At 61.3% G+C, this 22,468-nt stretch overlaps 1 protein-coding gene across 1 annotated transcript in view; it reads right to left on the bottom strand.

Annotated features, from left to right (window-relative positions):
* lsamp (limbic system associated membrane protein) overlaps positions 1–22,468 on the bottom strand; it is a gene marked incomplete at its 5' end in the record, with an annotated part of 57,573 nt that overhangs the window by 11,106 nt on the left and 23,999 nt on the right. Inside the window, 2 exons of the mRNA XM_079899000.1 lie at positions 21,409–21,529; positions 21,619–21,750. Of these exons, the coding sequence (XP_079755126.1) occupies positions 21,409–21,529; positions 21,619–21,750 (253 nt within the window). The remainder of the gene's footprint in view (positions 1–21,408; positions 21,530–21,618; positions 21,751–22,468) is intronic.

Below are 22,468 nucleotides of genomic sequence, written 5' to 3'. Positions count from 1 at the left end.
GAGTGTGTCCGAGAGAGCGCTCGACAGTGCGCGAGAGACCGAGTGTATCCGAGAGAGCTCGACAGTGCGCGAGAGACCGAGTGTATCCGAGAGAGCTCGACAGTGCGCGAGAGACCGAGTGTGTCCGAGAGAGCGCTCGACAGTGTGCGAGTGAGGCCGAGTGTGTCCGAGAGAGCGCTCGACAGTGCGCGAGAGAGACCGAGTGTGTCCGAGAGAGCGCTCGACAGTGCGCGCGAGAGACACCGAGTGTGTCCGAGAGCGCTCGACAGTGTGCGAGAGAGACCGAGTGTGTCCGAGAGAGCGCTCGACAGTGCGCGAGAGACCGAGTGTGTCCGAGAGAGTGCTCGACAGTGCGCGCGAGAGACACCGAGTGTGTCCGAGAGAGCGCTCGACAGTGCGCGCGAGAGACACCGAGTGTGTCCGAGAGCGCTCGACAGTGTGCGAGAGAGACCGAGTGTGTCCGAGAGAGCGCTCGACAGTGCACGCGAGAGACCGAGTGTGTCCGAGAGAGCTCTCGACAGTGCACGCGAGAGACCGAGTGTGTCCGAGAGAGCGCTCGACAGTGCACGCGAGAGACCGAGTGTGTCCGAGAGAGTGCTCGACAGTGCACGCGAGAGACCGAGTGTGTCCGAGAGAGCGCTCGACAGTGCACGCGAGAGAGACCGAGTGTGTCCGAGAGAGCGCTCGACAGTGCGCGAGAGACCGAGTGTGTCCGAGAGAGCGCTCGACAGTGCGCGAGAGACCGAGTGTGTCCGAGAGAGCGCTCAACAGTGCACGAGAGAGACCGAGTGTGTCCGAGAGAGCGCTCGACAGTGCGCGAGAGAGACCGAGTGTGTCCGAGAGAGCGCTCGACAGTGCACGCGAGAGACCGAGTGAGTCCGAGAGAGCTCGACAGTGCGCGAGAGACCGAGTGTGTCCGAGAGAGCGCTCGACAGTGCGCGAGAGACCGAGTGAGTCCGAGAGAGCTCGACAGTGCGCGAGAGACCGAGTGTGTCCGAGAGAGCGCTCGACAGTGCGCGAGAGACCGAGTGTATCCGAGAGAGCTCGACAGTGCGCGAGAGACCGAGTGTGTCCGAGAGAGCGCTCGACAGTGCACGCGAGAGACCGAGTGTGTCCGAGAGAGCGCTCCACAGTGTGCGAGTGAGGCCGAGTGTGTCCGAGAGAGCGCTCGACAGTGCGCGAGAGACCGAGTGTGTCCGAGAGAGCGCTCAACAGTGCACGAGAGAGACCGAGTGTGTCCGAGAGAGCGCTCGACAGTGCGCGAGAGAGACCGAGTGTGTCCGAGAGAGCGCTCGACAGTGCACGCGAGAGACCGAGTGTGTCCGAGAGCGCTCGACAGTGTGCGAGAGAGACTGAGTGTGTCCGAGAGAGCGCTCGACAGTGCACGCGAGAGACCGAGTGTGTCCGAGAGAGCGCTCGACAGTGCGCGAGAGACCGAGTGAGTCCGAGAGAGCTCGACAGTGCGCGAGAGAGACCGAGTGTGTCCGAGAGAGCGCTCGACAGTGCACGCGAGAGACCGAGTGTGTCCGAGAGAGCGCTCGACAGTGCGCGAGAGACCGAGTGTGTCCGAGAGAGCGCTCGACAGTGCACGCGAGAGACCGAGTGTGTCCGAGAGAGCGCTCGACAGTGCGCGAGAGACCGAGTGTATCCGAGAGAGCTCGACAGTGCGCGAGAGACCGAGTGTATCCGAGAGAGCTCGACAGTGCGCGAGAGACCGAGTGTGTCCGAGAGAGCGCTCGACAGTGTGCGAGTGAGGCCGAGTGTGTCCGAGAGAGCGCTCGACAGTGCGCGAGAGAGACCGAGTGTGTCCGAGAGAGCGCTCGACAGTGCGCGCGAGAGACACCGAGTGTGTCCGAGAGCGCTCGACAGTGTGCGAGAGAGACCGAGTGTGTCCGAGAGAGCGCTCGACAGTGCGCGAGAGACCGAGTGTGTCCGAGAGAGTGCTCGACAGTGCGCGCGAGAGACACCGAGTGTGTCCGAGAGAGCGCTCGACAGTGCGCGCGAGAGACACCGAGTGTGTCCGAGAGCGCTCGACAGTGTGCGAGAGAGACCGAGTGTGTCCGAGAGAGCGCTCGACAGTGCACGCGAGAGACCGAGTGTGTCCGAGAGAGCTCTCGACAGTGCACGCGAGAGACCGAGTGTGTCCGAGAGAGCGCTCGACAGTGCACGCGAGAGACCGAGTGTGTCCGAGAGAGCGCTCAACAGTGCACGCGAGAGACCGAGTGTGTCCGAGAGAGCGCTCGACAGTGCGCGAGAGACCGAGTGTGTCCGAGAGAGCGCTCGACAGTGCACGCGAGAGAGACCGAGTGTGTCCGAGAGAGCGCTCGACAGTGCGCGAGAGACCGAGTGAGTCCGAGAGAGCTCGACAGTGCGCGAGAGACCGAGTGTGTCCGAGAGAGCGCTCGACAGTGCACGCGAGAGACCGAGTGTGTCCGAGAGAGCGCTCGACAGTGCGCGAGAGACCGAGTGTGTCCGAGAGAGCGCTCGACAGTGCACGCGAGAGACCGAGTGTGTCCGAGAGAGCGCTCGACAGTGCGCGAGAGACCGAGTGTATCCGAGAGAGCTCGACAGTGCGCGAGAGACCGAGTGTATCCGAGAGAGCTCGACAGTGCGCGAGAGACCGAGTGTGTCCGAGAGAGCGCTCGACAGTGTGCGAGTGAGGCCGAGTGTGTCCGAGAGAGCGCTCGACAGTGCGCGAGAGAGACCGAGTGTGTCCGAGAGAGCGCTCGACAGTGCGCGCGAGAGACACCGAGTGTGTCCGAGAGCGCTCGACAGTGTGCGAGAGAGACCGAGTGTGTCCGAGAGAGCGCTCGACAGTGCGCGAGAGACCGAGTGTGTCCGAGAGAGTGCTCGACAGTGCGCGCGAGAGACACCGAGTGTGTCCGAGAGAGCGCTCGACAGTGCGCGCGAGAGACACCGAGTGTGTCCGAGAGAGAGCTCGACAGTGCACGCGAGAGACCGAGTGTGTCCGAGAGAGCGCTCGACAGTGCACGCGAGAGACCGAGTGTGTCCGAGAGAGCTCTCGACAGTGCACGCGAGAGACCGAGTGTGTCCGAGAGAGCGCTCGACAGTGCACGCGAGAGACCGAGTGTGTCCGAGAGAGTGCTCGACAGTGCACGCGAGAGACCGAGTGTGTCCGAGAGAGCGCTCGACAGTGCACGCGAGAGAGACCGAGTGTGTCCGAGAGAGCGCTCGACAGTGCGCGAGAGACCGAGTGAGTCCGAGAGAGCTCGACAGTGCGCGAGAGACCGAGTGTGTCCGAGAGAGCTCGACAGTGCGCGAGAGACCGAGTGAGTCCGAGAGAGCTCGACAGTGCACGAGAGGCCGAGTGTATCCGAGAGCGCTCGACAGTGTGCGAGAGAGACTGAGTGTGTCCGAGAGAGCGCTCGACAGTGCACGCGAGAGACCGAGTGTGTCCGAGAGAGCTCTCGACAGTGCACGCGAGAGACCGAGTGTGTCCGAGAGAGCGCTCGACAGTGCACGCGAGAGACCGAGTGTGTCCGAGAGAGTGCTCGACAGTGCACGCGAGAGACCGAGTGTGTCCGAGAGAGCGCTCGACAGTGCACGCGAGAGACCGAGTGTGTCCGAGAGAGCGCTCGACAGTGCACGCGAGAGACCGAGTGTGTCCGAGAGAGCGCTCGACAGTGCACGCGAGAGAGACCGAGTGTGTCCGAGAGAGCGCTCGACAGTGCGCGAGAGACCGAGTGAGTCCGAGAGAGCTCGACAGTGCGCGAGAGAGACCGAGTGTGTCCGAGAGCGCTCGACAGTGCGCGAGAGACCGAGTGTGTCCGAGAGAGCTCTCGACAGTGCACGCGAGAGACCGAGTGTGTCCGAGAGAGCGCTCGACAGTGCACGCGAGAGACCGAGTGTGTCCGAGAGAGCGCTCGACAGTGCACGCGAGAGAGACCGAGTGTGTCCGAGAGAGCGCTCGACAGTGCGCGAGAGACCGAGTGAGTCCGAGAGAGCTCGACAGTGCGCGAGAGAGACCGAGTGTGTCCGAGAGCGCTCGACAGTGCGCGAGAGACCGAGTGTGTCCGAGAGAGCGCTCGACAGTGCACGCGAGAGACCGAGTGTGTCCGAGAGAGCGCTCGACAGTGCGCGAGAGACCGAGTGAGTCCGAGAGAGCTCGACAGTGCGCGAGAGAGACCGAGTGTGTCCGAGAGAGCGCTCGACAGTGCACGCGAGAGACCGAGTGTGTCCGAGAGAGCGCTCGACAGTGCGCGAGAGACCGAGTGTGTCCGAGAGAGCGCTCGACAGTGCACGCGAGAGACCGAGTGTGTCCGAGAGAGCGCTCGACAGTGCACGAGAGAGACCGAGTGAGTCCGAGAGAGCTCGACAGTGCGCGAGAGACCGAGTGTATCCGAGAGAGCTCGACAGTGCGCGAGAGACCGAGTGTATCCGAGAGAGCTCGACAGTGCGCGAGAGACCGAGTGTGTCCGAGAGAGCGCTCGACAGTGCACGAGAGACAGAGTGAGTCCGAGAGAGCGCTCGACAGTGCACGAGAGAGACCGAGTGTGTCCGAGAGAGCGCTCGACAGTGCGCGAGAGACCGAGTGTGTCAGAGAGAGCGCTCGACAGTGCGCGAGAGACCGAGTGTGTCCGAGAGAGCGCTCGACAGTGCGCGAGAGAGGCCGAGTGTGTCCGAGAGAGCGCTCGACAGTGCACGCGAGAGACCGAGTGTGTCCGAGAGAGCGCTCGACAGTGCACGAGAGAGACCGAGTGTGTCCGAGAGAGCGCTCGACAGTGCACGAGAGACCGAGTGTGTCCGAGAGAGCGCTCGACAGTGCACGCGAGAGACCGAGTGTGTCCGAGAGAGCGCTCGACAGTGCACGAGAGAGACCGAGTGTGTCCGAGAGAGCGCTCGACAGTGCACGCGAGAGACCGAGTGTGTCCGAGAGAGCGCTCGACAGTGCACGAGAGAGACCGAGTGTGTCCGAGAGAGCTCGACAGTGCGCGAGAGACCGAGTGTGTCCGAGAGAGTGCTCGACAGTGCACGAGAGAGACCGAGTGTGTCCGAGAGAGCGCTCGACAGTGCACGCGAGAGACCGAGTGTGTCCGAGAGTGCTCGACAGTGCGCGAGAGAGACCGAGTGTGTCCGAGAGAGCGCTCGACAGTGCACGAGAGAGACCGAGTGTGTCCGAGAGAGCGCTCGACAGTGCACGAGAGAGACCGAGTGTGTCCGAGAGAGCGCTCGACAGTGCACGAGAGACCGAGTGAGTCCGAGAGTGCTCGACAGTGCGCGAGAGAGACCGAGTGTGTCCGAGAGAGCGCTCGACAGTGCACGAGAGAGACCGAGTGTGTCCGAGAGAGCGCTCGACAGTGCACGAGAGAGACCGAGTGTGTCCGAGAGTGCTCGACAGTGCGCGAGAGACCGAGTGAGTCCGAGAGTGCTCGACAGTGCGCGAGAGACCGAGTGAGTCCGAGAGAGCGCTCGACAGTGCACGAGAGACCGAGTGTGTCCGAGAGAGCGCTCGACAGTGCACGAGAGAGACCGAGTGTGTCCGAGAGAGCGCTCGACAGTGCACGAGAGAGACCGAGTGTGTCCGAGAGAGCGCTCGACAGTGCGCGAGAGACCGAGTGTGTCCGAGAGAGCGCTCGACAGTGCACGCGAGAGACCGAGTGTGTCCGAGAGAGCGCTCGACAGTGCACGCGAGAGACCGAGTGTGTCCGAGAGAGCGCTCGACAGTGCACGAGAGAGACCGAGTGTGTCCGAGAGAGCGCTCGACAGTGCGCGAGAGAGACCGAGTGTGTCCGAGAGAGCGCTCGACAGTGCACGCGAGAGAGACCGAGTGTGTCCGAGAGAGCGCTCGACAGTGCACGCGAGAGACCGAGTGTGTCCGAGAGAGCGCTCGACAGTGCACGAGAGACCGAGTGTGTCCGAGAGAGCGCTCGACAGTGCACGAGAGACCGAGTGTGTCCGAGAGAGCGCTCGACAGTGCACGCGAGAGACCGAGTGTGTCCGAGAGAGCGCTCGACAGTGCTCGAGAGACCGAGTGTGTCCGAGAGAGCGCGCGACAGTGCGAGAGAGACCGAGTGTGTCCGAGAGAGCGCTCGACAGTGCGCGAGAGACCGAGTGTGTCCGAGAGAGCGCTCGACAGTGCACGCGAGAGACCGAGTGTGTCCGAGAGAGTGCTCGACAGTGCACGCGAGAGACCGAGTGTGTCCGAGAGAGCGCTCGACAGTGCACGCGAGAGAGACCGAGTGTGTCCGAGAGAGCGCTCGACAGTGCGCGAGAGACCGAGTGAGTCCGAGAGAGCTCGACAGTGCGCGAGAGAGACCGAGTGTGTCCGAGAGAGCGCTCGACAGTGCACGAGAGAGACCGAGTGTGTCCGAGAGAGCGCTCGACAGTGCACGCGAGTGACCGAGTGTGTCCGAGAGAGCGCTCGACAGTGCGCGAGAGACCGAGTGTGTCCGAGAGAGCGCTCGACAGTGCACGCGAGAGACCGAGTGTGTCCGAGAGAGCTCGACAGTGCACGCGAGACCGAGTGTGTCCGAGAGAGCGCTCAACAGTGCACGAGAGAGACCGAGTGTGTCCGAGAGAGCGCTCGACAGTGCGCGAGAGAGACCGAGTGTGTCCGAGAGAGCGCTCGACAGTGCGCGAGAGAGACCGAGTGTGTCCGAGAGAGCGCTCGACAGTGCACGAGAGACCGAGTGTGTCCGAGAGAGTGCTCGACAGTGCACGAGAGAGACCGAGTGTGTCCGAGAGAGCGCTCGACAGTGCACGAGAGAGACCGAGTGTGTCCGAGAGAGCTCGACAGTGCGCGAGAGACCGAGTGTGTCCGAGAGAGCGCTCGACAGTGCACGAGAGACCGAGTGTGTCCGAGAGAGCTCGACAGTGCACGCGAGTGACCGAGTGTGACCGAGAGAGCGCTCGACAGTGCGCGAGAGACCGAGTGTGTCCGAGAGAGCGCTCGACAGTGCACGAGAGAGACCGAGTGTGTCCGAGAGAGCGCTCGACAGTGCACGAGAGAGACCGAGTGTGTCCGAGAGAGCTCGACAGTGCACGAGAGAGACCGAGTGTGTCCGAGAGAGCTCGACAGTGCACGAGAGAGACCGAGTGTGTCCGAGAGAGCGCTCGACAGTGCACGAGAGAGACCGAGTGTGTCCGAGAGAGCGCTCGACAGTGCACGAGAGAGACCGAGTGTGTCCGAGAGAGCGCTCGACAGTGCACGAGAGACCGAGTGTGTCCGAGAGAGCGCTCGACAGTGCGAGAGAGACCGAGTGTGTCCGAGAGAGCGCTCGACAGTGCGCGAGAGAGACCGAGTGTGTCCGAGAGAGCGCTCGACAGTGCGCGAGAGAGACCGAGTGTGTCCGAGAGAGCGCTCGACAGTGCGCGAGAGAGACCGAGTGTGTCCGAGAGAGCGATCGACAGTGCACGCGAGAGACCGAGTGTGTCCGAGAGAGCGCTCGACAGTGCACGAGAGAGACCGAGTGTGTCCGAGAGAGCTCGACAGTGCGCGAGAGACCGAGTGTGTCCGAGAGAGTGCTCGACAGTGCACGAGAGAGACCGAGTGTGTCCGAGAGAGCGCTCGACAGTGCACGCGAGAGACCGAGTGTGTCCGAGAGCGCTCGACAGTGCACGAGAGAGACCGAGTGTGTCCGAGAGAGCGCTCGACAGTGCACGCGAGAGACCGAGTGTGTCCGAGAGAGCGCTCGACAGTGCACGAGAGAGACCGAGTGTGTCCGAGAGAGCTCGACAGTGCGCGAGAGACCGAGTGTGTCCGAGAGAGCGCTCGACAGTGCACGCGAGAGACCGAGTGTGTCCGAGAGAGCGCTCGACAGTGCACGCGAGAGACCGAGTGTGTCCGAGAGAGCGCTCGACAGTGCGCGAGAGAGACCGAGTGTGTCCGAGAGAGCTCGACAGTGCGCGAGAGACCGAGTGTGTCCGAGAGAGCGCTCGACAGTGCACGCGAGAGACCGAGTGTGTCCGAGAGAGCGCTCGACAGTGCGCGAGAGACCGAGTGTGTCCGAGAGAGCGCTCGACAGTGCGCGAGAGACCGAGTGTGTCCGAGAGAGCGCTCGACAGTGCGCGAGAGACCGAGTGTGTCCGAGAGAGCGCTCGACAGTGCACGCGAGAGACCGAGTGTGTCCGAGAGAGCGCTTGACAGTGTGCGAGTGAGGCCGAGTGTGTCCGAGAGAGCGCTCAACAGTGCGCGAGAGAGACCGAGTGTGTCCGAGAGAGCTCGACAGTGCACGCGAGAGACCGATTGTGTCCGAGAGAGCGCTTGACAGTGCGCGAGAGACCGAGTGAGTCCGAGAGTGCTCGACAGTGCACGAGAGACCGAGTGTGTCCGAGAGAGCGCTCAACAGTGCACGCGAGAGACCAAGTGTGTCCGAGAGAGCGCTCGACAGTGCGCGAGAGACCGAGTGTGTCCGAGAGAGCGCTCGACAGTGCACGCGAGAGACCGAGTGTGTCCGAGAGAGCGCTCGACAGTGCACGCGAGAGACCGAGTGTGTCCGAGAGAGCGCTTGACAGTGTGCGAGTGAGGCCGAGTGTGTCCGAGAGAGCGCTCAACAGTGCGCGAGAGAGACCGAGTGTGTCCGAGAGAGCTCGACAGTGCACGCGAGAGACCGATTGTGTCCGAGAGAGCGCTTGACAGTGCGCGAGAGACCGAGTGAGTCCGAGAGTGCTCGACAGTGCACGAGAGACCGAGTGTGTCCGAGAGAGCGCTCAACAGTGCACGCGAGAGACCGAGTGTGTCCGAGAGAGCGCTCGACAGTGCGCGAGAGACCGAGTGTGTCAGAGAGAGCGCTCGACAGTGCGCGAGAGACCGAGTGTGTCCGAGAGAGCGCTCGACAGTGCGCGAGAGAGGCCGAGTGTGTCCGAGAGAGCGCTCGACAGTGCACGCGAGAGACCGAGTGTGTCCGAGAGAGCGCTCGACAGTGCACGAGAGAGACCGAGTGTGTCCGAGAGAGCGCTCGACAGTGCACGAGAGACCGAGTGTGTCCGAGAGAGCGCTCGACAGTGCACGCGAGAGACCGAGTGTGTCCGAGAGAGCGCTCGACAGTGCACGAGAGAGACCGAGTGTGTCCGAGAGAGCGCTCGACAGTGCACGCGAGAGACCGAGTGTGTCCGAGAGAGCGCTCGACAGTGCACGAGAGAGACCGAGTGTGTCCGAGAGAGCTCGACAGTGCGCGAGAGACCGAGTGTGTCCGAGAGAGTGCTCGACAGTGCACGAGAGAGACCGAGTGTGTCCGAGAGAGCGCTCGACAGTGCACGCGAGAGACCGAGTGTGTCCGAGAGTGCTCGACAGTGCGCGAGAGAGACCGAGTGTGTCCGAGAGAGCGCTCGACAGTGCACGAGAGAGACCGAGTGTGTCCGAGAGAGCGCTCGACAGTGCACGAGAGAGACCGAGTGTGTCCGAGAGAGCGCTCGACAGTGCACGAGAGACCGAGTGAGTCCGAGAGTGCTCGACAGTGCGCGAGAGAGACCGAGTGTGTCCGAGAGAGCGCTCGACAGTGCGCGAGAGAGACCGAGTGTGTCCGAGAGAGCGCTCGACAGTGCACGAGAGAGACCGAGTGTGTCCGAGAGAGCGCTCGACAGTGCACGCGAGAGACCGAGTGTGTCCGAGAGTGCTCGACAGTGCGCGAGAGACCGAGTGAGTCCGAGAGTGCTCGACAGTGCGCGAGAGACCGAGTGAGTCCGAGAGAGCGCTCGACAGTGCACGAGAGACCGAGTGTGTCCGAGAGAGCGCTCGACAGTGCACGAGAGAGACCGAGTGTGTCCGAGAGAGCGCTCGACAGTGCACGAGAGAGACCGAGTGTGTCCGAGAGAGCGCTCGACAGTGCGCGAGAGACCGAGTGTGTCCGAGAGAGCGCTCGACAGTGCACGCGAGAGACCGAGTGTGTCCGAGAGAGCGCTCGACAGTGCACGCGAGAGACCGAGTGTGTCCGAGAGAGCGCTCGACAGTGCACGAGAGAGACCGAGTGTGTCCGAGAGAGCGCTCGACAGTGCACGCGAGAGACCGAGTGTGTCCGAGAGAGCGCTCGACAGTGCACGAGAGACCGAGTGTGTCCGAGAGAGCGCTCGACAGTGCACGAGAGACCGAGTGTGTCCGAGAGAGCGCTCGACAGTGCACGCGAGAGACCGAGTGTGTCCGAGAGAGCGCTCGACAGTGCTCGAGAGACCGAGTGTGTCCGAGAGAGCGCTCGACAGTGCGAGAGAGACCGAGTGTGTCCGAGAGAGCGCTCGACAGTGCACGCGAGAGACCGAATGTGTCCGAGAGAGCGCTCGACAGTGCGCGAGAGACCGAGTGTGTCCGAGAGAGCGCTCGACAGTGCACGCGAGAGACCGAGTGTGTCCGAGAGAGTGCTCGACAGTGCACGAGAGAGACCGAGTGTGTCCGAGAGAGCGCTCGACAGTGCACGCGAGAGACCGAGTGTGTCCGAGAGAGCGCTCGACAGTGCGCGAGAGAGACCGAGTGTGTCCGAGAGAGCGCTCGACAGTGCACGCGAGAGACCGAGTGTGTCCGAGAGAGCGCTCGACAGTGCGCGAGAGAGACCGAGTGTGTCCGAGAGAGCGCTCGACAGTGCGCGAGAGACCGAGTGTGTCCGAGAGAGCGCTCGACAGTGCGCGAGAGAGACCGAGTGTGTCCGAGAGAGCGCTCGACAGTGCGCGAGAGAGACCGAGTGTGTCCGAGAGAGCGCTCGACAGTGCACGAGAGGCCGAGTGTGTCCGAGAGAGCGCTCGACAGTGCACGCGAGTGACCGAGTGTGTCCGAGAGAGCGCTCGACAGTGCGCGAGAGAGACCGAGTGTGTCCGAGAGAGCGCTCGACAGTGCGCGAGAGACCGAGTGTGTCCGAGAGAGCGCTCGACAGTGCGCGAGAGAGACCGAGTGTGTCCGAGAGAGCGCTCGACAGTGCGCGAGAGAGACCGAGTGTGTCCGAGAGAGCGCTCGACAGTGCGCGAGAGAGACCGAGTGTGTCCGAGAGAGCGCTCGACAGTGCACGAGAGAGACCGAGTGTGTCCGAGAGAGCGATCGACAGTGCACGCGAGAGACCGAGTGTGTCCGAGAGAGCGCTCGACAGTGCACGAGAGAGACCGAGTGTGTCCGAGAGAGCTCGACAGTGCGCGAGAGACCGAGTGTGTCCGAGAGAGTGCTCGACAGTGCACGAGAGAGACCGAGTGTGTCCGAGAGAGCGCTCGACAGTGCACGCGAGAGACCGAGTGTGTCCGAGAGCGCTCGACAGTGCACGAGAGAGACCGAGTGTGTCCGAGAGAGCGCTCGACAGTGCACGCGAGAGACCGAGTGTGTCCGAGAGAGCGCTCGACAGTGCGCGAGAGAGACCGAGTGTGTCCGAGAGAGCTCGACAGTGCGCGAGAGACCGAGTGTGTCCGAGAGAGCGCTCGACAGTGCACGCGAGAGACCGAGTGTGTCCGAGAGAGCGCTCGACAGTGCGCGAGAGACCGAGTGTGTCCGAGAGAGCGCTCGACAGTGCGCGAGAGACCGAGTGTGTCCGAGAGAGCGCTCGACAGTGCGCGAGAGAGACCGAGTGTGTCCGAGAGAGCGCTCGACAGTGCGCGAGAGACCGAGTGTGTCCGAGAGAGCGCTCGACAGTGCGCGAGAGACCGAGTGTGTCCGAGAGAGCGCTCGACAGTGCGCGAGAGAGACCGAGTGTGTCCGAGAGAGCGCTCGACAGTGCGCGAGAGAGACCGAGTGTGTCCGAGAGAGCGCTCGACAGTGCGCGAGAGAGACCGAGTGTGTCCGAGAGTGCTCGACAGTGCGCGAGAGACCGAGTGTGTCCGAGAGAGCGCTCAACAGTGCACGAGAGAGACCGAGTGTGTCCGAGAGAGCGCTCGACAGTGCGCGAGAGAGACCGAGTGTGTCCGAGAGAGCGCTCGACAGTGCGCGAGAGAGACCGAGTGTGTCCGAGAGAGCGCTCGACAGTGCACGAGAGAGACCGAGTGTGTCCGAGAGAGCGCTCAACAGTGCACGAGAGAGACCGAGTGTGTCCGAGAGAGCGCTCGACAGTGCGCGAGAGACCGAGTGTGTCCGAGAGAGCGCTCGACAGTGCACGAGAGAGACCGAGTGTGTCCGAGAGAGCGCTCGACAGTGCACGCGAGTGACCGAGTGTGTCCGAGAGAGCGCTCGACAGTGCGCGAGAGACCGAGTGTGTCCGAGAGAGCGCTCGACAGTGCACGCGAGAGACCGAGTGTGTCCGAGAGAGCTCGACAGTGCACGCGAGACCGAGTGTGTCCGAGAGAGCGCTCAACAGTGCACGAGAGAGACCGAGTGTGTCCGAGAGAGCTCGACAGTGCACGCGAGAGACCGAGTGTGTCCGAGAGAGCGCTCGACAGTGCACGAGAGAGACCGAGTGTGTCCGAGAGAGCGCTCGACAGTGCACGCGAGTGACCGAGTGTGTCCGAGAGAGCGCTCGACAGTGCGCGAGAGACCGAGTGTGTCCGAGAGAGCGCTCGACAGTGCACGCGAGAGACCGAGTGTGTCCGAGAGCGCTCGACAGTGCACGCGAGAGACCGAGTGTGTCCGAGAGAGCGCTCGACAGTGCGCGAGAGACCGAGTGTGTCCGAGAGAGCGCTCGACAGTGCACGCGAGAGACCGAGTGTGTCCGAGAGAGCGCTCGACAGTGCGCGAGAGACCGAGTGTATCCGAGAGAGCTCGACAGTGCGCGAGAGACCGAGTGTATCCGAGAGAGCTCGACAGTGCGCGAGAGACCGAGTGTGTCCGAGAGAGCGCTCGACAGTGTGCGAGTGAGGCCGAGTGTGTCCGAGAGAGCGCTCGACAGTGCGCGAGAGAGACCGAGTGTGTCCGAGAGAGCGCTCGACAGTGCGCGCGAGAGACACCGAGTGTGTCCGAGAGCGCTCGACAGTGTGCGAGAGAGACCGAGTGTGTCCGAGAGAGCGCTCGACAGTGCGCGAGAGACCGAGTGTGTCCGAGAGAGTGCTCGACAGTGCGCGCGAGAGACACCGAGTGTGTCCGAGAGAGCGCTCGACAGTGCGCGCGAGAGACACCGAGTGTGTCCGAGAGAGAGCTCGACAGTGCACGCGAGAGACCGAGTGTGTCCGAGAGAGCGCTCGACAGTGCACGCGAGAGACCGAGTGTGTCCGAGAGAGCTCTCGACAGTGCACGCGAGAGACCGAGTGTGTCCGAGAGAGCGCTCGACAGTGCACGCGAGAGACCGAGTGTGTCCGAGAGAGTGCTCGACAGTGCACGCGAGAGACCGAGTGTGTCCGAGAGAGCGCTCGACAGTGCACGCGAGAGAGACCGAGTGTGTCCGAGAGAGCGCTCGACAGTGCGCGAGAGACCGAGTGAGTCCGAGAGAGCTCGACAGTGCGCGAGAGACCGAGTGTGTCCGAGAGAGCTCGACAGTGCGCGAGAGACCGAGTGAGTCCGAGAGAGCTCGACAGTGCACGAGAGGCCGAGTGTATCCGAGAGCGCTCGACAGTGTGCGAGAGAGACCGAGTGTGTCCGAGAGAGCGCTCGACAGTGCACGCGAGAGACCGAGTGTGTCCGAGAGAGCGCTCGACAGTGCACGCGAGAGACCGAGTGTGTCCGAGAGAGTGCTCGACAGTGCACGCGAGAGACCGAGTGTGTCCGAGAGAGCGCTCGACAGTGCACGCGAGAGAGACCGAGTGTGTCCGAGAGAGCGCTCGACAGTGCGCGAGAGACCGAGTGAGTCCGAGAGAGCTCGACAGTGCGCGAGAGACCGAGTGTGTCCGAGAGAGCGCTCGACAGTGCGCGAGAGACCGAGTGTATCCGAGAGAGCTCGACAGTGCGCGAGAGACCGAGTGTGTCCGAGAGAGCGCTCGACAGTGCACGCGAGAGACCGAGTGTGTCCGAGAGAGCGCTCCACAGTGCGCGAGAGACCGAGTGTGTCCGAGAGAGCGCTCAACAGTGCGCGAGAGAGACCGAGTGTGTCCGAGAGAGCGCTCGACAGTGCACGCGAGAGACCGAGTGTGTCCGAGAGAGCGCTCGACAGTGCACGCGAGAGACCGAGTGTGTCCGAGAGAGCGCTCGACAGTGCACGCGAGAGACCGAGTGTGTCCGAGAGAGCGCTCCACAGTGCGCGAGAGACCGAGTGTGTCCGAGAGAGCTCGACAGTGCACGAGAGAGACCGAGTGTGTCCGAGAGAGCTCGACAGTGCACGAGAGAGACCGAGTGTGTCCGAGAGAGCGCTCGACAGTGCGCGAGAGAGACCGAGTGTGTCCGAGAGAGCGCTCGACAGTGCACGCGAGAGACCGAGTGTGTCCGAGAGAGCGCTCCACAGTGCGCGAGAGACCGAGTGTGTCCGAGAGAGCGCTCAACAGTGCACGAGTGAGGCCGAGTGTGTCCGAGAGAGCGCTCGACAGTGCGCGAGAGACCGAGTGTGTCCGAGAGAGCGCTCAACAGTGCACGAGAGAGACCGAGTGTGTCCGAGAGAGCGCTCGACAGTGCGCGAGAGAGACCGAGTGTGTCCGAGAGAGCGCTCGACAGTGCACGCGAGAGACCGAGTGAGTCCGAGAGAGCTCGACAGTGCGCGAGAGACCGAGTGTGTCCGAGAGAGCGCTCGACAGTGCGCGAGAGACCGAGTGTATCCGAGAGAGCTCGACAGTGCGCGAGAGACCGAGTGTGTCCGAGAGAGCGCTCAACAGTGCACGAGTGAGGCCGAGTGTGTCCGAGAGAGCGCTCGACAGTGCGCGAGAGACCGAGTGTGTCCGAGAGAGCGCTCAACAGTGCACGAGAGAGACCGAGTGTGTCCGAGAGAGCGCTCGACAGTGCGCGAGAGAGACCGAGTGTGTCCGAGAGAGCGCTCGACAGTGCACGCGAGAGACCGAGTGAGTCCGAGAGAGCTCGACAGTGCGCGAGAGACCGAGTGTGTCCGAGAGAGCTCGACAGTGCGCGAGAGACCGAGTGTATCCGAGAGAGCTCGACAGTGCGCGAGAGACCGAGTGTGTCCGAGAGAGCGCTCAACAGTGCACGAGTGAGGCCGAGTGTGTCCGAGAGAGCGCTCGACAGTGCGCGAGAGACCGAGTGTGTCCGAGAGAGCGCTCAACAGTGCACGAGAGAGACCGAGTGTGTCCGAGAGAGCGCTCGACAGTGCGCGAGAGAGACCGAGTGTGTCCGAGAGAGCGCTCGACAGTGCACGCGAGAGACCGAGTGAGTCCGAGAGAGCTCGACAGTGCGCGAGAGACCGAGTGTGTCCGAGAGAGCGCTCGACAGTGCGCGAGAGACCGAGTGTATCCGAGAGAGCTCGACAGTGCGCGAGAGACCGAGTGTGTCCGAGAGAGCTCGACAGTGCGCGAGAGACCGAGTGTGTCCGAGAGAGCGCTCGACAGTGCGCGAGAGACCGAGTGTGTCCGAGAGAGCGCTCGACAGTGCACGAGAGAGACCGAGTGTGTCCGAGAGAGCGCTCGACAGTGCGCGAGAGAGACCGAGTGTGTCCGAGAGAGCGCTCGACAGTGCGCGAGAGAGACCGAGTGTGTCCGAGAGTGCTCGACAGTGCGCGAGAGACCGAGTGTGTCCGAGAGAGCGCTCAACAGTGCACGAGAGAGACCGAGTGTGTCCGAGAGAGCGCTCGACAGTGCACGCGAGAGACCGAGTGTGTCCGAGAGAGCTCGACAGTGCACGCGAGACCGAGTGTGTCCGAGAGAGCGCTCAACAGTGCACGAGAGAGACCGAGTGTGTCCGAGAGAGCGCTCGACAGTGCGCGAGAGACCGAGTGTGTCCGAGAGAGCGCTCGACAGTGCGCGAGAGACCGAGTGTGTCCGAGAGAGCGCTCGACAGTGCGCGAGAGACCGAGTGTGTCCGAGAGAGCGCTCGACAGTGCGCGAGAGAGACCGAGTGTGTCCGAGAGAGCGCTCGACAGTGCGCGAGAGAGACCGAGTGTGTCCGAGAGAGCGCTCGACAGTGCACGAGAGAGACCGAGTGTGTCCGAGAGAGCGCTCAACAGTGCACGAGAGAGACCGAGTGTGTCCTGAGAGAGCGCTCGACAGTGCGCGAGAGACCGAGTGTGTCCGAGAGAGCGCTCGACAGTGCACGAGAGAGACCGAGTGTGTCCGAGAGAGCGCTCGACAGTGCACGCGAGTGACCGAGTGTGTCCGAGAGAGCGCTCGACAGTGCGCGAGAGACCGAGTGTGTCCGAGAGAGCGCTCGACAGTGCACGAGAGACCGAGTGTGTCCGAGAGCGCTCGACAGTGCGCGAGAGACCGAGTGTGTCCGAGAGAGCGCTCGACAGTGCACGCGAGAGACCGAGTGTATCCGAGAGAGCGCTCGACAGTGCACGCGAGTGACCGAGTGTGTCCGAGAGAGCGCTCGACAGTGCGCGAGAGACCGAGTGTGTCCGAGAGAGCGCTCGACAGTGCGCGAGAGACCGAGTGTGTCCGAGAGAGCGCTCGACAGTGCGCGAGAGACCGAGTGTGTCCGAGAGAGCGCTCGACAGTGCGCGAGAGACCGAGTGTGTCCGAGAGAGCTCGACAGTGCGCGAGAGAGACCGAGTGTGTCCGAGAGAGCGCTCGACAGTGCACGCGAGAGACCGAGTGTGTCCGAGAGAGCGCTCGACAGTGCGCGAGAGACCGAGTGTGTCCGAGAGAGCGCTCGACAGTGCGCGAGAGACCGAGTGTGTCCGAGAGAGCGCTCGACAGTGCGCGAGAGACCGAGTGTGTCCGAGAGAGCGCTCGACAGTGCACGCGAGAGACCGAGTGTGTCCGAGAGAGCTCGACAGTGCACGCGAGACCGAGTTTGTCCGAGAGAGCGCTCGACAGTGCACGAGAGAGACCGAGTGTGTCCGAGAGAGCGCTCGACAGTGCACGCGAGAGACCGAGTGTGTCCGAGAGAGCGCTCGACAGTGCGCGAGAGACCGAGTGTGTCCGAGAGAGCTCGACAGTGCGCGAGAGAGACCGAGTGTGTCCGAGAGAGCGCTCGACAGTGCGAGAGAGACCGAGTGTGTCCGAGAGAGCGCTCGACAGTGCGCGAGAGACCGAGTGTGTCCGAGAGCGCTCGACAGTGCGCGCGAGAGACCGAGTGTGTCCGAGAGAGCGCTCGACAGTGCGCGAGAGAGACCGAGTGTGTCCGAGAGAGCGCTCGACAGTGCGCGAGAGAGGCCGAGTGTGTCCGAGAGAGCGCTCGACAGTGCACGCGAGAGACCGAGTGTGTCCGAGAGAGCGCTCGACAGTGCGCGAGAGAGACCGAGTGTGTCCGAGAGCGCTCGACAGTGCACGAGAGACCGAGTGTGTCCGAGAGAGCGCTCGACAGTGCGCGAGAGAGACCGAGAGTGTCCGAGAGAGCGCTCGACAGTGCGCGAGAGACCGAGTGTGTCCGAGAGAGCTCGACAGTGCGCGAGAGGCCGAGTGTGTCCGAGAGAGCGCTCGACAGTGCACGCGAGAGACCGAGTGTGTCCGAGAGAGCTCGACAGTGCACGAGAGACCGAGTGAGTCCGAGAGAGAGCTCGACAGTGCACGCGAGAGACCGAGTGTGTCCGAGAGCGCTCGACAGTGCGCGAGAGACCGAGTGAGTCCGAGAGAGTGCTCGACAGTGCACGCGAGAGACCGAGTGTGTCCGAGAGAGCTCGACAGTGCACGAGAGACCGAGTGAGTCCGAGAGAGAGCTCGACAGTGCACGCGAGAGACCGAGTGTGTCCGAGAGCGCTCGACAGTGCGCGAGAGACCGAGTGAGTCCGAGAGAGCGCTCGACAGTGCACGCGAGAGACCGAGTGTGTCCGAGAGCGCTCGACAGTGCGCGAGAGACCGAGTGTGTCCGAGAGAGCTCGACAGTGCACGAGAGACCGAGTGTGTCCGAGAGAGCGCTCGACAGTGCACGCGAGAGACCGAGTGTGTCCGAGAGAGCGCTCGACAGTGCGCGAGAGACCGAGTGTGTCCGAGAGAGCGCTCGACAGTGCGCGAGAGACCGAGTGTGTCCGAGAGAGCGCTCGACAGTGCGCGAGAGACCGAGTGTGTCCGAGAGAGCGCTCGACAGTGCGCGAGAGAGACCGAGTGTGTCCGAGAGAGCGCTCGACAGTGCACGCGAGAGACCGAGTGAGTCCGAGAGAGCGCTCGACAGTGCGCGAGAGACCGAGTGTGTCCGAGAGAGCGCTCGACAGTGCGCGAGAGACCGAGTGTGTCCGAGAGAGCTCGACAGTGCACGAGAGACCGAGTGTGTCCGAGAGAGCGCTCGACAGTGCACGCGAGAGACCGAGTGTGTCCGAGAGAGCTCGACAGTGCACGAGAGGCCGAGTGTGTCCGAGAGAGCGCTCGACAGTGCACGCGAGAGACCGAGTGTGTCCGAGAGAGCTCGACAGTGCACGAGAGGCCGAGTGTGTCCGAGAGAGCGCTCGACAGTGCACGCGAGAGACCGAGTGTGTCCGAGAGAGCGCTCGACAGTGCGCGAGAGACCGAGTGTGTCCGAGAGAGCGCTCGACAGTGCGCGAGAGACCGAGTGTGTCCGAGAGAGCTCGACAGTGCACGAGAGACCGAGTGTGTCCGAGAGAGCGCTCGACAGTGCACGCGAGAGACCGAGTGTGTCCGAGAGAGCTCGACAGTGCACGAGAGACCGAGTGTGTCCGAGAGAGCGCTCGACAGTGCACGCGAGAGACCGAGTGTGTCCGAGAGAGCTCGACAGTGCACGAGAGGCCGAGTGTGTCCGAGAGAGCGCTCGACAGTGCACGCGAGAGACCGAGTGTGTCCGAGAGAGCTCGACAGTGCACGAGAGGCCGAGTGTGTCCGAGAGAGCGCTCGACAGTGCACGCGAGAGACCGAGTGTGTCCGAGAGAGCTCGACAGTGCACGAGAGACCGAGTGTGTCCGAGAGAGCGCTCGACAGTGCGCGAGAGACCGAGTGTGTCCGAGAGAGCGCTCGACAGTGCGCGAGAGACCGAGTGTGTCCGAGAGAGCGCTCGACAGTGCGCGAGAGACCGAGTGTGTCCGAGAGAGCGCTCGACAGTGCACGAGAGACAGAGTGAGTCCGAGAGAGCGCTCGACAGTGCACGAGAGAGACCGAGTGTGTCCGAGAGAGCGCTCGACAGTGCGCGAGAGACCGAGTGTGTCCGAGAGAGCTCGACAGTGCGCGAGAGAGACCGAGTGTGTCCGAGAGAGCGCTCGACAGTGCACGCGAGAGACCGAGTGTGTCCGAGAGAGCGCTCGACAGTGCACGAGAGAGACCGAGTGTGTCCGAGAGAGCGCTCGACAGTGCGCGAGAGAGACCGAGTGTGTCCGAGAGAGCGCTCGACAGTGCACGAGAGAGACCGAGTGTGTCCGAGAGAGCGCTCGACAGTGCACGAGAGACCGAGTGAGTCCGAGAGAGCGCTCGACAGTGCACGCGAGAGACCGAGTGTGTCCGAGAGAGCGCTCGACAGTGCGCGAGAGAGACCGAGTGTGTCCGAGAGAGCGCTCGACAGTGCACGAGAGACCGAGTGTGTCCGAGAGAGCGCTCGACAGTGCACGCGAGAGACCGAGTGTGTCCGAGAGAGCGCTCGACAGTGCCCGAGAGAGACCGAGTGTGTCCGAGAGAGCGCTCGACAGTGCGCGAGAGAGACCGAGTGTGTCCGAGAGAGCGCTCGACAGTGCGCGAGAGACCGAGTGTGTCCGAGAGAGCGCTCGACAGTGCACGAGAGAGACCGAGTGTGTCCGAGAGAGCTCGACAGTGCACGCGAGAGAGACCGAGTGTGTCCGAGAGAGCGCTCGACAGTGCACGAGAGACCGAGTGTGTCCGAGAGAGCGCTCGACAGTGCACGCGAGAGAGACCGAGTGTGTCCGAGAGAGCGCTCGACAGTGCACGAGAGAGACCGAGTGTGTCCGAGAGAGCGCTCGACAGTGCACGCGAGAGAGACCGAGTGTGTCCGAGAGAGCGCTCGACAGTGCACGCGAGAGAGACCGAGTGTGTCCGAGAGAGAGCTCGACAGTGCACGCGAGAGACCGAGTGTGTCCGAGAGAGCGCTCGACAGTGCGCGAGAGAGACCGAGTGTGTCCGAGAGAGCGCTCGACAGTGCGCGAGAGACCGAGTGTGTCCGAGAGAGCGCTCGACAGTGCACGAGAGGCCGAGTGTGTCCGAGAGAGCTCGACAGTGCACGAGAGACCGAGTGTGTCCGAGAGAGCGCTCGACAGTGCGCGAGAGACCGAGTGTGTCCGAGAGAGCTCGACAGTGCACGCGAGAGACCGAGTGTGTCCGAGAGAGCGCTCGACAGTGCGCGAGAGACCGAGTGTGTCCGAGAGAGCGCTCGACAGTGCGCGAGAGAGACCGAGTGTGTCCGAGAGAGCGCTCGACAGTGCACGCGAGTGACCGAGTGTGTCCGAGAGAGCGCTCAACAGTGCACGCGAGAGACCGAGTGTGTCCGAGAGAGCTCGACAGTGCACGCGAGAGACCGAGTGTGTCCGAGAGAGCGCTCGACAGTGCACGCGAGAGACCGAGTGTGTCCGAGAGAGCTCGACAGTGCACGCGAGAGACCGAGTGTGTCCGAGAGAGCGCTCGACAGTGCGAGAGAGACCGAGTGTGTCCGAGAGAGCGCTCGACAGTGCACGAGAGAGACCGAGTGTGTCCGAGAGAGCGCTCGACAGTGCGCGAGAGACCGAGTGTGTCCGAGAGAGCTCGACAGTGCACGCGAGAGACCGAGTGTGTCCGAGAGAGCGCTCGACAGTGCGCGAGAGACCGAGTGTGTCCGAGAGAGCGCTCGACAGTGCGCGAGAGACCGAGTGTGTCCGAGAGAGCGCTCGACAGTGCGGGAGAGACCGAGTGTGTCCGAGAGAGCGCTCGACAGTGCGGGAGAGACCGAGTGTGTCTGAGCGCGAGTGACACTCAAAAAATAAATAAATAAATGACACATTTCAGCATTAGAATAATCTCTGAAGCCTATTGGTATCATCTGCAACGTTTTAATTATTTTTACATGGTTATAAAAAAAAAAAATCTAAAAATAACCTGCAAGGAACGTTCTGGGAAGGTTCTGTTAAGGTTATAAAAATAAAACCTAAAAATAACAGGGAACGTTTTGGGAACGTCTTATAAAATAAAACACAAAGAGTGTATGAATATTTGTTATTATTATTTATTCATTTTTGGTACATTTCTGAAGAAGCACTATTTATTTTTATAATTATTTGTTGGCCAGTTGTGGTCTGTGCAATAAATATTGTCTATTATTGTCTAACATCTATTGTGTTGTTTTGTTACACTATAGTAATGATAATATTTACAATAATACATTGAATTTAATAGGTGTCTCTCACATTGTCCCACAGCAACATTAAAATAGTGTAGATTAGTGTACAATGTTTTATAATAATACTTTATTCTATTTAGTGTCCATTTCATTCATTTAACATATTTAATATTGGGGTCATCCAAGTTATTTTACTTTTTTTTTTTTTTTTTTTAAAGTAACCCATACGATGGTTGTTTTGGGAAGGTTCTGGGAACCAAACCTCACTGGCTGGGTTACAGGGTTAGGGTTAGGGTTAGTTAGGGTTAGGGTTAGGGTTGACTGACCTGCGCTCCTCTCTGAACCACTCGAACTCTGGCTGAGGAACCGCAGACGCCTCGCAGTGCAGAACTCCTGCCTGTCCCACTGGCGTCTCAGAGCTGCGCACCTCCTTTATATATGGCGGGTCTGTGGACACACACCTGATGTGTGATGTCTGTTCTCACAAACACACAAGTGTGTCACACAACAATCTGATCTTATGGACATCTACTTACAATTGACCACCACATTGACGTATTTGACATCGGGTGTGGACACATCATTGCTTGCTTTACACTCGTAACGTCCAGCCTGAGAGCGAACGATCCCAGAGATCTCCAGATACTCGCCCACGTCCAGAGCCTCGGCTGGGGAACACACACACACACACACGTCATCGTCATAGTTTGGCTTGTCCAGCAGAGGGAGCATGTGAGGCTCTTCCAGATCACAGCACTAACACAACATCAGTGAGTGAGTGAGGAATAATAATCCTGCAACATCAACAACCTAGCTGAGAAAAACATTGCTCACACACACACTCACACACACACACACACACACACACACACATACACACACACACACTAATCTGGTCAGCTTTTCATCAGGAAGTTGAAAAGCGTTTCAGAGCACGAGGGAGCAGAGGGGGTGCTCATTTTTGCATACTCATGTTTTATAAATGAGCATCATTTACCACAGTGAGGTACAATGCATTTATTTAGTGAATACTAATTTATGTAAAACCATGAAATTGGCAAAGTTCAGCAGAACTGAAAGATCACAGACACAATAAATACACTAAATGTTTTCACACACACACACACACACACTGGAGCATCACTATAGTAGAAAATAATTATGTAACTTAATTTAAACTAATTTTAGATTTATAATATACATTTTTCAGTATATAAATTGGGTGTTTATAAAAGATCGAAGCCCTGTAATAACGGTGGTCCCTCACATGAGGATGATCGGTGTCGTCTAGAAGATTGATGATCTCTGACACACAGAAAATCAGTTTCAGTTCAAAGATAACAACTGTAACAAACTCCCCGTTTGTGTAAAAAACACAATAATCAC

Source organism: Squalius cephalus, assembly GCF_949319135.1.
Source record: "Squalius cephalus genome assembly, contig: scaffold_93, whole genome shotgun sequence".
Classification (NCBI taxonomy): Eukaryota; Metazoa; Chordata; class Actinopteri; order Cypriniformes; family Leuciscidae; genus Squalius; species Squalius cephalus.
The sequence above is the reverse complement of the archived record's forward strand: the minus strand, read 5'-3'. Positions and strand labels throughout refer to the sequence as shown.